The 13,631-nt window shown below is 55.4% G+C and overlaps 2 protein-coding genes across 5 annotated transcripts in view; one reads left to right on the top strand and one right to left on the bottom strand.

Moving 5' to 3' along the window:
- JAM3 (junctional adhesion molecule 3) overlaps positions 1-4,529 on the top strand; it is a 61,739-nt gene extending 57,210 nt beyond the window's left edge. For all 3 annotated transcript variants that reach the window (XM_032640379.1, XM_032640381.1, XM_032640380.1), the window contains 5 exons: positions 55-257; positions 766-865; positions 1,707-1,836; positions 1,918-1,972; positions 2,245-4,529. In XM_032640379.1, coding sequence (XP_032496270.1) covers positions 55-257; positions 766-865; positions 1,707-1,836; positions 1,918-1,972; positions 2,245-2,280 — 524 coding nt within the window. In that variant the 3' untranslated portion in view covers positions 2,281-4,529. The remainder of the gene's footprint in view (positions 1-54; positions 258-765; positions 866-1,706; positions 1,837-1,917; positions 1,973-2,244) is intronic.
- Positions 4,530-5,149: 620 nt separating this feature from the next.
- The window catches only part of NCAPD3 (non-SMC condensin II complex subunit D3), a 57,624-nt gene continuing 49,142 nt past the window's right edge, over positions 5,150-13,631 (bottom strand). For both annotated transcript variants that reach the window (XM_032640377.1, XM_032640378.1), the window contains exons 28-34: positions 12,553-12,663; positions 10,822-11,004; positions 10,202-10,362; positions 9,931-10,058; positions 8,814-8,891; positions 5,971-6,160; positions 5,150-5,884 (exon numbers count right to left, since the gene is read on the bottom strand). In XM_032640377.1, the coding sequence (XP_032496268.1) occupies positions 5,779-5,884; positions 5,971-6,160; positions 8,814-8,891; positions 9,931-10,058; positions 10,202-10,362; positions 10,822-11,004; positions 12,553-12,663 (957 nt within the window). In that variant the 3' untranslated portion in view covers positions 5,150-5,778. The remainder of the gene's footprint in view (positions 5,885-5,970; positions 6,161-8,813; positions 8,892-9,930; positions 10,059-10,201; positions 10,363-10,821; positions 11,005-12,552; positions 12,664-13,631) is intronic.

The following is a 13,631-nucleotide window of genomic DNA, read 5'->3' as shown; positions in this document are numbered from 1 at the left end:
GGTAAGAACAGGGCCCTGTTGCTGACCGTAACCCCTGCTGTGCTTCTCCTGCAGTGAAGCCGGTGCCCCCAGTGTGCAGGGTGCCAAGGGCTGTGCCTGTGGGCAAGGCGGCCACGCTGACCTGCCAGGAGGGCGAGGGCTACCCCCGGCCGCATTACAGCTGGTACCGCAATGACGTGCCGCTGCCCACAGATTCCAGGGCCAACCCCCGGTTCCGAAACTCCTCTTTCCTCTTCAACCCTGACACGGGCACCCTGGTAAGGTCTCTCAGAAGGGGGGCGGGTGCGCACGTCTGTGTCGTGGGAAGAGCAGTTATTAAGAGACAGTAAACTTTACGAGACAGCAGCTTTGAGCCCCGCACATTGGGGACCCTGCCCTCCCTTTACAGACAGAAAAGTTGTAAGGGGGCAGAGCCAAGGCGGGGACAGTGACTGAGGAGGGCATAGGTGGCCTGGCCGGTGCTGTCCTCGGGGCAGAGTCGGGAGGCATCTGGGACTTGCTCCCTGGCCACACGTCTGATGTTGAGGAACTGCTGGCTGCGTTCAGCATGGTCGTGGTGTCGTGGGCACGACTTTTAAAAAGTCCTTCTAGAGACACACAGATGTTCGTGGATGACCCTGTGGTGGGGCGTGAGGAGGCAGTGGGTTGGAGTCACGGGCACGTGAAGCCCGGCTGCTGCCGGCTCTGGTGCCCCTGGCATGGAGGGGGCTCACTGTGCACCAAGCCCTGTTGTCGGGTCCCCATTCACTCCCAGTCCCCAAACAGGTGTTCAGCGCCATCCACAAGGAGGACTCGGGCCAGTACTACTGCATCGCCTCCAACGATGCAGGCTCAGCCCGCTGCGAGGAGCAGGACATGGAAGCGTGTGAGTGTCTCTGCCGAGCCTTGCCCTGCAGGCCGGTGGGTGCCCTTCAGCTGTGACCCCCGCTGCGCGGGCACACGGGCTCTGCCCGGGTCCGGTGGGAGGAGGCGAGGACGCACCAAGGAGCAGCTGGAGGACTGACATGCTGGTCCTCTCCTCATCTTGTAACTCTTAACGACGTTCCATGAACTCCATTTCTTTGGTAACTGATAGAATTGTCGAGATCCAAGGTTCTCCAGAAATGTATCAAGTTTAACCGTTTTGCAGTAAGCTGAAACCCAGGGTTTAGCCCCAGTAATTCTGCCCTGTTCAGGTGCTTCTTTCTCTGGGGGTGTTGGCTCTAAGGGGGGGTTGAGGGCAGGACGGCGTTAGACTTCAGGGCCCCCCTCACCTGTGGAGTCAGCCTCCAGGCGACTCTTCTGGCTGCTGTCAGATTTGGGAAGCTGCTCTGGCTGCTGTCAGATTTGGGAAGCTGCTCTCGGCAGGAGGAAGATTCCTGGGCTTTGCCCCAGACCTCTGGACTCTCTACGGATAGAGCTTGGGAACTGACGTTATGAAATCAAAATTTCAAAGACTTATTTTTAAATAACAGTGCACTCACATTCAAGAACGCTGTACTAGACAAGGGAGAATTTTTTCTGCCTTATGACCCTGGCTCCTAGCTGTCTTTGTAGTATAACCATGTCGTCCAGTAATAATGTCCCCAGATGATTGTTATGCCCCGCAGGCAGTGCCACACGGCTTTGGCGCAGGGGGTGGGTGTCGTGGCCTGTGGGCGGAGGTGTTCCGGGCCGGGAGGGGCAGGGGCAGCAGGCCGCGTCTTCTGACCCCTTCTCTTCTCCAGATGACCTCAACATCGGCGGGATTATTGGGGGAGTCCTGGTTGTCCTGACTGTACTGGCCCTGATCACAGTGGGCATCTGCTGTGCCTACAGACGTGGCTACTTCATCAACAACAAGCAGAACGGGGAAAGGTGAGCCTGTCCTACCTGCACAAAGCTCCAGTGGGCATTTCTGTGGTCCACCGGTGGTCACTCGGCTCCCCTCTGTTTCAGCTACAAGAACCCAGGGAAGCCAGATGGAGTTAACTACATCAGGACGGACGACGAGGTAAGGCAGCCTAGAGGCTGCAGTGTCCCAAGCAGGGAAGATGACATTCCCCTGAGAACCAAGCAGGTCCGTAGAAGAGATTTCTGAGTCACGTCCGAAGCGCGAGCCCTCAGCCCTTCCCCTGACTGTGCGCTCGCGGGGCACTCAGTCCACAGGCCTCGCGGCCTCTCCTCAGAGCACGCTGTGGGGAAGCGGTGTCAGGCTCCCTTCCCACCACACGCTGGGCCCTGCATGGCCGCGGGCTGCCCTTTAACCCGGTGTTGGCCTTGCAGGGCGACTTCAGACACAAGTCCTCGTTCGTGATCTAGATGGCAGCACAGCCGCACGCACACGTGGATACCTCCACGGGGGACCCTGCTGGGAGCAGCCCTGCGAGGGGAGCCAGACGGGGCTGGACACGCGCACGAAAGCTTTTTGTTTTGGCCAAAGTTGACCACTACTCCTTTCTTACTTTTTAACAAGCCACACGAATAAAAGAGTTTTCCTCAAGATGGGCACAGTCACAAGGCCAAAAAGTGACCGGGTTCTCGAGGCCGACCCCATCGGGGCCTGGGTGGCCTCAGGGCGGGTGCCAAGGGCCCGGGAGGCATGGTGATCTGCTCCGTGGCAGGTGGCGCCGGCATTGGTATCGAAGGGCTGGCACAGGGGGTCAAGGCATGAGCCTCAGCTGCAGTGACCTGGCTTCCCGGTGGCCTGTGAGCCAGGGGCCAAGTGGTCAGGCCACTTCATCCTGAGGCTTTGCTGTCACTGTCCTAGTGTCCATCTTGGGGAATCTATTTGGGTCAGCATTTTATAACAACAGTCCAAATCAGGAAGGTAAATTGCTTGTTAGAAGGAGGGAATCTTCTTACCTGTAGGAACCCTGCTCATCCATGGCGGGTCCCAGTGTTGAAGGAAGACCTTCATCTTCTGCTAAATCTGAAATGGTACTGATACTATGTTCTGCTTTTCTATGGGTATTTTATAAAATTTTACATTCTAAATTTTTGCTAAAGATGTATTTTGATTATTGAAAATTTCTATTTAAACTGTAAATAAGTTGTCATACAATGTTAAATAACCTCTTTTTTTAAAAGTTCAACTTAAGGCAGGAGCCCAAGCTACTCCTGTTCAATTGGAAACACCACTCAGTGTTCCTCGTGCTTAGGAAACCTTTAAGAGAATTCCCGTTGAGTACTGTCTTGGTCTGTTTGCGTCTCTCCAGAAGAGACATGAGGGGCTCTCGGGGTTGGCTTCAAGCTGCCTCTTCCTTGGGCTCCTCAGACCACCTCTGCCCCAGACCCACAGACGCGGTGTGCAGACCGTGCTGGTTGGTGCCCGGGGTGGGGCCGCACACCTGCTCGGAGTAGCGTTGGCTCCTGAGCCCACCCTTGTCCGACGCTGGCCGTGCGTGGATCAGCCCTACCTAAGGGTGCCATTCACGTACCACGTGGGTCAACCCAGGACGGCGGCAAGGGCAGGGTCCTCAGTGTGGCACCCCAGCCTGGCTTCCCTGGGACAGAGGTTTTTGGCTGAAGATGGCTCAGGAAACAGCAGCCCTGCTGTCTGGCTTTTAAATTCATTTTACTTACTTGTGTAGTTCATACGACGGTCCAGGGCCAAAGGCAGTTTTGAAATCAAATCTGTTAAAGACAATGAACCCCACTGTCCCTCTCTGCCACAAAGACAGCGCAGGTTCTGTCTCGTCGCACAGGAAGCTGTTGTGCAGGGTCGCGAGGCCAGCCTCTGAAGAACAGCAGGAAGGGCGGCCGGCGACGGTCCGACTGACGATGGGCAAAGTGTGTGCCTGAGTCAAAGGCAACTTCCTGATCGTGCCCCACATGCTGCCTGCTTTGTGGGGGCGTCAGGAACAGCACCCTTTGTTCTTAGCCTCAGACACACCGCTGTGTTAACTCAGCGTGAAGCCCTTGGGACCAAGGAGCTTCTCAGAAGGATGCCTCCGACTCTGTGTTACAGGATGGTTTTTATGTAGAAGAACATAGTCATCTTGGGATGAAACTTTCAGTGTCTTACTTGAGACTTCCGTTGCCCTTTCTTTTCTGAGTCGTGTGAACGCTCTGTCATGGAGTATTGGCAGCAGCAGAGGGCAGCACCTCGTCATGCTGGGGTGCCTGACTTCTTCCATCTGTGTCTTGAGAGCGCAGACAGACCTAAGATTGTCCCTTCATCTTCAGCTCCTCTGGGTGGAGAAGGGTAGGGCCCTTCCGCCTGTGGGGGCAGCTCCAGCCTCCTCCTCGGTTGTCCTAGTGATGGGGTAGTCTTCTTGTACCCTAAAACCTCCGCCCCGGTGCCATGTGACCTGGCTCTGGCTCTGACGGAGGAGAGAGGAGTGAGTGTGGGGTCTGGGAGGTTGCTGCCCGTCACTGTAAAAATGCAGACAGAAAAGGAGCATCGAGTGATTTTAAGATGTAAACGTTGCTGGAGACATGAGGCCACGTGGGCTGCTGGGGCCTTGGTGTGGCTGCAGCTGTACACAGTGCCACAGACCTGTGCTACTAACACACCTGTGAGTTGGTATTTCTTAAACCTCATTTATAAAAGCTTCTAAAAAAAAAAAGCAGCTCGGTCTCTTCATTTCTGTCCTTCCTGTGTCATGTCAGGCATGGCCCTAGGTTTGAAGTGCTGGACGGAGGTGAGGGTATTTGCTTAGGGGCAGCCCCCTGACTGACTCTGTGCGTGCGTGTCAACACACACGGGAGCTGGGGGGTCATGACGACATCCACCCTCTCATCCCACCACCCCGTCACGTGCAGGACACGCAAACAGCAACCCTGTGCTTTTACTTCTGTAGAACTGGGATTAAGATGTGAACCAACCAAATTTCTTGTCATTCTTGGACAAAACACGCACATACAAGTGTTTTAAGGTTACCTGATAGCGCCAACAGAGGAACCTAAGGCCACTCTCCTGTGGGAACAGCCCTTAGCGGACTACGCGCATGTCATCAGCGCTGCTGTTGCTCCAGGTGAGGAACACAGAGGGTTTTCTTAAGCAGAGACTTGTAGTCTATGCTAAGATGTCTGCTGTGAGGAGAAAGACAGAGGCAGGGGCAGAGGACCTGGACGTTAAAGACAGATTGAGTCCTTTTTCCCTAACGGGGAAGATTTGGGTTCTTAAACACTTGATGTCAATTAAGTGACTACCAATTAAAGCCCTGCGCTAAAAATACTCGAAGGCTGTACTCAGACTTTTATTCATTTGAAAAAGCTTTAAAAGTCTGCAATTTATAAATAAGAATAGAAAAAATATGACAATCAAGATTTTGACATCAGATACGGCAAACTATGTACTTAGTGTAAGGAACTGAAACCAGCTACCAGAAGCTTGACTATAGAAGAGAAAGCTCAGGACTGTGCTCTTTACGGACCAGAACAGCGCTTGTGAGAAGGGACTGGGTATCGTCCAAGTCTTTTTAAATTCACAAATTCTCGGTTTATTGCACACAATTAGCACGTGACACAGGCTGGCAGAAGTCGGGAAAAGAGGGTCACAAGCCACGGCGGGGAGAAGCCAGGGAAGGAGGCCTTTCTGCAAGAGCAGGACCTCCAGTCCAGCAAGGGTCCCTGGAGAAGCAGAGTGGGAAGCCGCCCTCTGGCAGCCTCCTTCCATCTGGAGTAAAGTTACAGTATTAAATGCTTAAGGCATTTCTCTAGTATTTTACACTTTTCAACTAGGTATTTCATAAGGAGAAACTGAAAAGGTTGACCAACCACACACAACCACACAGGTGAAAAGCTGGGCGGCGCTGGACTCACAGGCAAGCCCTTTGCTCACAGTGGAAGCGTCTGGGGCCGGGGGCACAGTGGTCAGTTGGCTGTTTTCAGGGGGGCCTTGCGGCGTGACCTCCTGGGGGCTGCGCTGTCCTTTCCTCTGGCGGGAGATGTCACGTTCCACTGCGGGGGCTGCGGGGGCCTGGGGGGAATAGGCGTGTCACCTGGGGTGGGACAGCTCCCCGCCTCCCAACGGGAACACCTCTGGGCAGGGGCCGGGGAACTTACGGCATGTCGGGCAGCGACAGACAAAGAACGTTGTCCCCCTGGCCCGGGGCCTCCGACACCCCCAGACTTCCTGGGGTGCCGGCACGGCTCGTGGACCTGGCCGGGGGGGAGTGGCCTCTGACGGGAAAGGGTGTCCGGGGTGAGCTGATGTAGCTGAGTCCCGCTCCAAACGTGACATTCTGGATGGTCCCTGGGTGGAGGGGAGAGTCAGTGGAGGGTTAGCGAAGGCCTTCAGGGAGAGAAACTGAACAAGGTCAGATGCGGGTCTTGCTACGGGTCCACCCAGGCCCACGCGGTGCCCAAGCCCAGCCTCCATCATCGGGCCACCCTGCAGGACCAGACCGCTGGCCTGACCGCCCTCCGAGCACCGGCGCGCACAGCCTTGGCTTCTCGACGGCCACTTGTCGTGCCTGAGGCCCCACCCGCAGCTCAGATCCCCCTGCAGAGCCCCTGCTCTTCCTGTCACTGCTCCAGAGTCCCCTGAAGATGCTGCCCTGCTCCCTCCCTCTGGTCACTGCAGCCCTGCTGCTACCCCGGATGTCCCCTCGCCTGCCACCTCCCCTCCCACCTTGGTCAGACTTGGGCTCTGCGTCCCACCGGTTGTGTGAGCTACTCTGGGAACCTCGAGTTTCTTAATCTCTAAAGGGAAAACCCATGCACCTCCCTGAGAAGAACTGCCAGGTTTGAATGAGATCACTTGTGTTATGTCCTTAACACAGTACTCGGTACAAGGTAAGTGCTGAAAACACTGAACCACGACTGTCATTTACTACCTGGGTCCCCCCATCCCCAGAGGCAAATCTGCCCAGATCCACGTGTGCACCCCGGTGGCTCCGTGCTCAGGGGGCCCGGCCCCCACTGCCCCTGAGACGCCCCCACCCCGTACCCGGTAGGCACGCTGTCACCGCACGCGCCAGGACGGCCAGGCTCTGGGCATCCCCTGCGCCATGGCTGGCTAGCGTCAGTGCATCCGTGGTGCCGTGGGCCCAGGAGCCTCTCGCGCCCCCTTAACAGGCAGCAGCAGGGTATGTTTCCACCGCTGCTGTCCAGACCCTGAGCCCCCGGGGGCTCTGAACCCCCTACCCGCACATCCTGGCGCGTCCAGGCAGCAGCACCTTCGCCACTGACTTACAGCCTAAGAGGAACTTGCTACCCGCCGCCTCCCCCCATTTTCAGTTAAAATCTGGCTCTGAAAATCCCTCATTTCCACTCAGCAGAAATGCCATGTCCACACCGAGTGCAGCCGAGACCACTTCCCCATGGTCACCCCACCTGAGAAGTGGTGACAGAACCGGTACATAAACCAGAGAAGGCAGAACGTGGGCTTCTTAAGTTATCTGGTAATTCTCAGAGGAGGGAGAGCTAGGAGGAAACCTTCCAGCATTTCTTTCTGGTTCAGTGTGAGGAGAGAGCCCCAGGAATTTTACATTCAAGAGACTCGAGAAGTAGTCTCACTTCCAGTGCAAATCCGAGGGGCAGCAGCCACTGTGAGGGGCACGTGCGGCCAGGACAGAGCAGGGACTGGGGACAAGCAGAGGACGGGAAATGCACTCCCTCCCACAGCATCTGGCACCGAACGGCCAGGACAGGAGCACAGAGCATACACCGCACTCTCTGCTCGAAAAGGGTGGCTTTTTACATACATAACATTAGACCCCAATCACCCCTGCTCTTCATGACAAAAGCTGTCACGATTCAGGCATCATCTGGGGAGGGGTGGGGTAGGAGTTCTGTTCATCCATTAATCTCCCTTCACAGGACGATGGATGAAAATCATCTCTAACCCGTTAAGTATTCTAAGAGCTCACAGGTAACAGAACCACCAGGCAAGGCGCAAGAACACAGCAGGTGCCCAGTAAGTGCCCGCTGACGGAGCACGACTGCACGATGGCCCAATGCCCTGAGGCCTCGACACCACGGGGAACGGCGTGTTCCGCTCCTCCTGTAATAACGCCTAGGACCAGTGCCGAGAAAGCAGTAGGGCCGGAGAGAAGCACCCAAGTCCTTGCCCAGCTCGGCCACCACCTGACCTCTCGTCCCGCCAGCTCGCAGCCCTCGCCGTCCAGGCCCGGACAGCACCCCCAGACGTGGTGGAGAGCAAACAGTTACAAACCAAAGCCAGACGGACGGTGAAGGACTTGCAAGTGTGGTGCCAGGGGCACCTCATCCACTCTGAGGGTCAAACGGGGCTTCTTCTGGAAGTGAAGGGGTGATGGCTGGGGGAGGGGCCCCAGGACGTGGACGCCAGGAGAGCGGGGCTCCTGCACCCTTGGGAGGACTGCCCACCCTGGGGTGCAGAGCCAGGGGCAGGTGGCGGGAGATGGGCAGAGGCCCATGGGCCACGCCAGGCGGGGCCTTGCAAACATACTACAGACTCTGGACAGGCAGAGTTTCTTCATACTGCAGTAATTTTCTCAACGGTTTTTATGGGTTTTGAGATAATAGGCTATATATAAAACAAGTGATAGGAATAAACACACTTCTAACTCACCTCTATTTTTAAATAGAAGAAAAGCACGGGACATTAGAAAAACCTCCCAGTGGGAGAGAGAGGACACAGGCTCTCCTCACGGCCGGCAGGGGAGGCCTCAGCCCACTCAGGCAGCCCGCAGTGCCGCGCAGTGCCGCAAGCGCTGACGCCTGGCCCCTGAAGCGGGTGGCCTGAGGAGCGGGCCACCTGAGGAGTCACCAGGTGTAAAAGCACCTGGAAGAGCTCGGCGGTCAGCTGTGCCCAGTCTGACCTGATGCCCCGCGACGTGGCTGAAGCAGCTCTGCTGCGACCCCCGCACACGCGGTACCTGCCGCAGAGTCAGGAGAACGGCTCGTCCCCGCGAACCACTTACGGTCAGGGGTGCTGATCGCCCGTTTAGTTATGAGGTCAAGAGCTCCGCTGGACTCCTGCTCCAAGCCCTGCGAGGACACTGGAATGAAATGGGAGAGCGTTACCTCTCCGAAAACCCAAACAGCCCCAGAGACAAAACATTCCAATGAGAAAAAACACTTGCGAACTACACAACACACTTATTGTCCCAAATAAAGTATTCTTTTAAAGAGGTAATTCAGAAAGATACAAATAAATTACAAACACGAGAAACAATGGCCTTTTCTCACTGGGATTCAAACAAGTGGCAATGAAAATGAAAATTTTGCGTCTATAAAGCTCAGCAGAGGGCTTCCCCGGTGGCACAGTGGTTGGGAGTCCGCCTGCCGATGCAGGGGACGAGGGTTCGTGCCCCGGTCCGGGAAGATCCCACATGCCGCGGAGCGGCTGGGCCCGTGAGCCATGGCCGCTGAGCCTGCGCGTCCGGAGCCTGGGCTCCGCAACGGGAGAGGCCACAACAGTGAGAGGCCCGCGTACCGCAAAAAAAAAAAAAAAGCTCAGCAGAGAAAGTGGAAAATTATGAAACAGTGTTTCTCTGTAGGACCTGGGCTCTCATGGGCCACGGCAGGGATGTCACTGAGGGAAACTGGAGACGACAGTTTGACCATCAAAAGGTTAAAGACGTTCAGGGGGGTTAATCCTAAAGATCACACACATACAAGACTGTATGGTCCAGGATGTTCTTTGTGATGTGACTTGTTTCAAAACGTTGAGAAAACCTACATTTCCAGGAACGGGCAGGTGAGCAACACGTCATGGCTGCCAAGGCACTGCAGAAGGGTGACGGGAAGCCCTCCTCGTGTTGCTTTGGTCGTGGGATTGTGTACAGGACAGTTACAAAGCCACGCAACCTCCACCACAACTGCATACACAAAACCACACACACACCTCACCGCTACGGCTGGGTCTCCACATCACCCCATTCTCCAGATCCTCCATCATAAACAGGATTGTTTTACTCCCTGTGACCCCAAGTCCCCAAAGTCCCTTGTTTAAAGACAACAAACAGAAATGCTTTGATGGGGAAGGAGAAGGGGGCCCGGGTCTCCGAGAGCCCTGGAGCCGCCCGGTGGACTCACCGCGCTCAGTGGGCTCGCCTGGGCCCTCGGGACACATGGTGAAGGGTGGCAGCCCCACGCTCCGGCCGCTCGACTCCACGGCCTTCTTGACGGAATTCAGGATGGCGATGGTGCTCGGAGACATGGGCCTGTTGTCGCAAAGACACCAGTGAAGCACAGAGGTGAGACGCGCCCTCATCCTCCCTCAGACCCAATCTGCGCCAACATGCGAACAATGCTCAGGGTGACCTGGGAGGTGCCTTTGGGGACATGGTGACTCGGCCCTGCACACCTGGCTTTGGGCACCAGCCTCTTCAGTGGCCCAGTGTCCAGGGACAGAGGTGCAGGCGTGTGGGCAGCATGGGGCCTGGATGCGGACGCCTGGCTGGCGGCGGTGCCCACGGTGCCATTTTCTCGGCCGGCAGGAGCTGGCATTTCCAAACTCGGAACAACCTGTCGCAGAAGAGAAATTAAGACTATGTATCTTCCAACACTTAACGTCAAGAAATGTTTACACCTCTGAGCAGTTCCGTCTCAGACCCACGCCACCGGCAGCTGCCTGGCATGGCACTCACAGGGCTGTCAGGGATTCTGGGAGAGAAGCTCAGCCCGAGGGGGCTGCAGGGGAGACCAGGTTCTCTGCCATCAAAGAGCAAGGACCCTCAGCAGGGTCCTCGCTCTCCGGGAACTTGCACACTCCCCACACTGGGACTCAGGACTTTCCAGATGGGCGGGGGCGACCGGAGAGAAGGCCCTTGGCGATGCTGTCCACGGGACACGGGAACACTGAGACACCCTCAGGCCTCCAGCCACCCCAGGGCCTCGCTCAGACGACCGCGCTCACAAGTGCATGCTGGGACATGCTGGGGAGGCAGGTGGCAGGGAGCAGATGGAGAGGGGCCGCCCACTCACCTGCCCGGCCTGCGCCCCCTGGGCGCTCGCGGCCGCCCTGTCTGTATTGGCCTGCCTCGCCAGCTCCTGTTCCTGGGCCAGCTGCTCCTGGTACCGTTTCATGTCGTACTCGAGCTCTGAGGCCAGCTGCTTGTCAACCGCGAAGAAATCCTTGATTTCATCTCGGTAATCCTGCATCACCTCCTAAAACAGACCCAAGGCGTCCATAAGCATTCTCTCGAATGAGTGAGTGAGCTCTCCCACATGACATCATCAACAACAGGAGCATGCCGAGACCAGGCGGTCCCACTACATCGACCGACGAGTGAACCTGACGTATCTGCCCAGGAAGTGCCGGCTGCACTGCACTGGCCACACGAGCAGGCCCGAGCCCCTGGGCGCTTCCACATATCTGCCAGGTAACCCGGAACCCCCATTCTTAGCCTATGCAGCCCGTCACAGGGCACAGAACTGCCCTGACAGCTGGATGGGGGTGGAGGTGTATCTGGGCAGGCTGGCTCGGCTCTGGGTCACCACCAGTTCAAAGGGTCTTGTGGTGCCACGAGGCAGCCCCTCAGGAATCTCAGCCAGAGGCTGGGGAGCGGGCAACACACAGTGTCCTGGCTGGAGCCGGCCACGGGGGGCTGTCCACGCTGGCTTTCTCAGGGGATGTAGCTGCGGCTCGGAGCCATCTGTACATCCTGACAGAGGCTATGAGCACATCAGGGCGAGGATGCTCTCAGGTCTTAAGGACGGATGCCAGGACCCAGCCTCTCTGCCTTAAGGAAGAAACCATTTTCCCTAACATGTTGGAGGGAGAAAAGATCTACTGTGGCCCCACATTAGGGGATGAGACCCGCCCAGTCCTCCAGCCGCCCCAAGGCTCCCAGGTGGAGGAGAGGACTGCGGGAGCTGCTCCGATGGGGCCCACACGAAGCCGTGCCACCCTCCTCGGTTCAAGCCGTGTGGCCGTGCTCGGCGTGTGCTCAGAAACGGGGACTTACTTTCCTCACGTGTTTAAGGAGTCTACCTAGGACCTAAGCTCTTTTTATTCCTCTCTGAGGTTTAGCAGGGCAAAAAAAACATGAGTGACCTGAAGTCCTCATTTTCTCCACAGTCAGCCTGTCTTTCCCACCTTCACTTCGGTAGGATAAAGAGATATTTGAAAAATCATTATTCAATCTAATTTTTCAGCGCCCTTTTTGGAAAAGAATGCTTAGCATTTTTTGAGGAAGAAAATAGCCTAGTGTAAACAAAAAGGAAAAAAATGCTGCATTTCTTTCTAATTGAAAGATTCTGCAGAGAGGCCTGAGGCCTCATTTATGTCCGCTCTGCATGTATGCGTGCCCCACTGCATAGACCAGGGTCAGGACGCCCCGAAGCCACTGCTCTGGGCAGCATCTCCCGACTGGGAACCCAGAGACAGCGTTGGAGGTAAGAGTCCTGAATTAAACGATGAGCATTTCCACTTTATCCCACGCGAGTGAACTAAGACGAGGGCTCTGCTTGTAGCCACAGCTGAGAAGCTTCAAAACTGAATGTAATTGTCAGCAAGGACACAAGACTCAACTGCCCGAAAAAGGCAGGACCAGCTTCTGAGGAACCTGCGGAGTCAATCTGTCTTCCCCCCGAGTCAGAGGCCGGCCTGGGGCACAGCTCCGAGCCCGGATGCACCCACGGTAAGGACTGCAAGACACCCTGAGTAACCAACAGGGGCGTGGCACCAACCACAAATCCCAAGGCCGACTTTACCCTGAGATAGTGCATGAGTTCCCGCAGAGCTGGGATCTTATTCTTCTCTAGTACAGACTTCAGGGAGATGATAATTGGAATAATATTTTCTATGAAATTCCTCTTCTGAACCTATGGTAACACAAACGAAGACTGTGTGAGATGCACAAAGTTCTGAAAGACAAAGACTTTCCCTCAGCCTAGTTCTGCCTGCGTGGCCGATCTCATACGCGACCTAAGTTTACTTTTTATCTTTGATATGATTCTGGGGATTGGAGAGGAACGCCACCTCAGCCGGGGAGACTGTAAAACCATTACCTCAAAACGCTCAGAGGGCTTTGTAAAGCAGGATGCAGACAAGTACTATTCTTATTTCTAAACAAGAAAAAGAAACTAGAATTACAGTTAACCCTTGAACAACCCCTGTCTGTAAGTTAGAGATTTTCAACTACGTGGGAAGAGCGGGGTGTCGGTGCCCCAGCCCCTACACTGCTCAAGGGACAACTGAATGAAGAACTTGACACAAGCTCCAAACCTCCCCACAACCCACCACGGACCCCTGGCTCCTCACCAGGCCCCTCCTCTCAACATCCCTGGGACTGGGGACATCACGTGCCTGCAGGTGGGAGGGCGATGTGGGAGGGGCCGGGCCTGGAGACGGTTTGCGTGTCCCCCTCTGTAACTCTGCACACATTTAGAACGTGCTGGGTATTTTACACAGTGCCTTCGCAGTCTTCACCAAGAACAATCACTAACCACAGAGGTCTGCACTAAATCTCTTAGAATTAAAAATAACTCATTACAGTAGCCCACATATGCAAGACTGTCATTCTGAATCTGAAAATTATTCTTTTCCTCATTTAAAGTCACTAGTATATGTTCCTTACTTGTAATCCACTAATTTCTAAAAAGTCTTATCAGAGTTCTTGAAACAGGAGGGCAAAGACTAGAGGAATAAATAATTTAATAAAGATGAGTCTGAGCAGAGGCTAAGTACAGGGACAGCCTTAAAAAATGGCTTAAACGCGTTCACTCCACAAATATCATCCAACACCTTCTCTCTACCAGACACAAGGCTAACCTCCAGGGCTACAGAAATG

This window comes from Phocoena sinus, chromosome 8 (genome assembly GCF_008692025.1).
Source record: "Phocoena sinus isolate mPhoSin1 chromosome 8, mPhoSin1.pri, whole genome shotgun sequence".
In the NCBI taxonomy this organism is placed as follows: Eukaryota; Metazoa; Chordata; class Mammalia; order Artiodactyla; family Phocoenidae; genus Phocoena; species Phocoena sinus.
Note: the sequence above shows the minus strand (reverse complement) of the source record. Positions and strands in the feature narration are given on the sequence as shown.